We start from the raw sequence: 2,500 nt of genomic DNA on the forward strand, positions 1-2,500 counted from the left end.
CTATGTTTATATGCTATGCCACATACTATCTTTACATGTTGTTTTTTCATGCTATCTACATGATTTATTTACATGTTGTGTTTACATGCTATCTTCATACCACCTACATGCTATGTTAACATGCTATCAGCATGCTATATGTACATGCTATGCTAAATACTATGTATACATGTTATGCTACATGCTATGTCTACATACCCTGCTACATGCTCTGTTTACATGGATGTCTATACAAGCGAATGAGCCTGGGCTCCTCTATCTCACTTCTCTACACTCATTAAACTCTATTGTTCTCTCCCACTGGATTATCTCTCTCTGCTCTCTCTTCTACCTGTCCTTCATGTTCACCTTGTTCTCATTCTCTACTCGAGGGCCTCTATTCTCCTCTCCTTCTCTCACCTCCTCGCCTTCTCTCACCTCCTCTCCTCTCCTCCTCCAGCTCCATGAAGCACCACTATGTGTATACATCTATCTTACATCTATATGATCTATATATATATAGGTTCTATATGTAGATGAGTGGGAGAAGGGCTCGCTCTCCATGAAGCACCACTATGTGTCTAGATCTATCTTACATCTATATGATATATATCTATGTGTCCTACAGGTGGGTAAGTGGGAGAAGGGCTCACTCTCCATGAAGCATCACGTGTGGCCGCGCTACGAGCTGTACGGCGCGGCATCGCGCGAGGACGACCACCTGTCCATCGTGACACTGGAGGAGGCGCCGTTCGTCATCGTGGAGGACGTGGACCCGCTGAGCGGGACCTGCATGAGGAACACGGTGCCATGCCGCAAGCAGCTGAAGACCCTGTGAGTCCCTCCCGCTAGGCCTGGGCAAAAAAACAATAAAGGATCGTATCGTGATAGACGTTTGATCAATATCAATATAAAACATGTTCAATATATATATCGATAAGAGACTGGACCACTTGATCTAGCAGCTGGGTTTGTTACACAAACACGGTTCCATACTTATTGACAATATTTGAGTGTTATTCATTGTTGTATTGAAATCAGAATATTTATCAATGAAGATTGATAGATCTCCCCTCGCCCCCACCTCCATCACCTTCCCTGATTATGAGGCGAAAGTTGGCAACGGTTCACCTTTTTTCAAGTGACTACGAACAAGTGAGCCGCACGACTCAACAAACAACAACTGGACAGAGAGCAGAGTAGCATCAGGAGTCCGACATTAAAAGAGGATTATTTATGAGGAAAACATTGTAAGAAGCTCAGGCGACAGCAGCCGAACCCGCCGGAGACTCTTTAAAAAAACGTAGAGCTATATTTATAGGATGAATATATAATATGACAGTGAAATAACTGTGAAAAGAGTGAAATCTGCTGAGAGAAGGTTTCACCTGTGCATCACCGTCTCACTGCTTCCTTCTCGGTCAGGCTGATTTTTTCTCGCAGACCAAATGATTCGGAGAGAAGAGAATGGAGTAGTGGGTGGAGGAGCTGTTTGCTTCTGTAAGGGCTGTTCAAATGGTTTGGAAACAAAAGTGATGCAGTGAAAACGTAGTCTCACACAACGGTCACACCGACACGTTGAAGCCCAGTGCCAGTGGGAGCTTGCGGCGGCTCGGAGGAACAATAGCTGACGGATTAGACGCTCATACTGTTATCAGGAGGAAGGAAACAGCACTGGCTTACAAGCACTCAGTCAGAAAGCTTCAGTTAGCAAAATCATAGTTAATGAGTATGAAGACTTTACATCAAATGCTGCATAAAGAAAATACATGCCTTTGGTTTAACCTTTCAAATCACTGTTCATGTTTTTTTACATCCCTCCCTTCTCCCCCCGAATCCATTGGTCCCTCTCTCTTTCTCTCTCTCGCTCTCTCTCTCTCTCTCTCTCTCTCTTCTCTCTCTCTCTCTCTCTCTCTTTCCCTCTTGCTGTCCCTCTCTTTTTCTCTTTCTCTCTCCTCCTCTCCTCTCTTTCACTCTCACTTTCTCTCTCTCTCTCTCTCTCTCGCTCTCTCTCTCTATCTCTCTCTCTTTCCCTCTTGCTGTCCCTCTCTTTTTCTCTTTCTCTCTCCTCCTCTCTCCTCTCTTTCACTCTCACTCTCACTTTCTCTCTCTCTCTCTCTCTCTCTCTCTCTCTCTCTCTCTCTCTCTCTCTCTCTCTCTCTCTCTCTTTCCCTCTTGCTTTCCCTCTCTTTTTCTCTATCTCTCTTCTCCTCTCTCCTCTCTTTCACTCTCACTTTCTCTCACTCTCTCTCTCTCTCTCCTGCCTCCCTCTCTATCCCTCCCCCCCTCCCCCCCCCCCCGCAGTAACCAGACTAAGGACTCCGGTATCTACATCAAGCGCTGCTGCAAGGGTTTCTGCATCGACATCCTGAAGAAGATCGCCAAGACGGTGAAGTTCACCTACGACCTGTACCTGGTGACCAACGGCAAACACGGGAAGAAGATCAACGGAACGTGGAACGGCATGGTGGGAGAGGTGAGGCAGCTCCTCCTCCTCCCCCCTCCTATTCTCTCCTTCCCC

General features: G+C 46.3%; 1 protein-coding gene across 1 annotated transcript in view; it reads left to right on the forward strand.

Annotated features, from left to right (window-relative positions):
* The window catches only part of grin2ba (glutamate receptor, ionotropic, N-methyl D-aspartate 2B-a), a gene marked incomplete at its 3' end in the record, with an annotated part of 45,142 nt that overhangs the window by 26,738 nt on the left and 15,904 nt on the right, over positions 1-2,500 (forward strand). The window contains exons 6-7 of the mRNA XM_079745626.1: positions 608-813; positions 2,284-2,455. Coding sequence (XP_079601752.1) covers positions 608-813; positions 2,284-2,455 — 378 coding nt within the window. The remainder of the gene's footprint in view (positions 1-607; positions 814-2,283; positions 2,456-2,500) is intronic.

The sequence above is a fragment of the Pollachius pollachius genome (genome assembly GCF_949987615.1).
Source record: "Pollachius pollachius genome assembly, chromosome: 11".
Taxonomy (NCBI): Eukaryota; Metazoa; Chordata; class Actinopteri; order Gadiformes; family Gadidae; genus Pollachius; species Pollachius pollachius.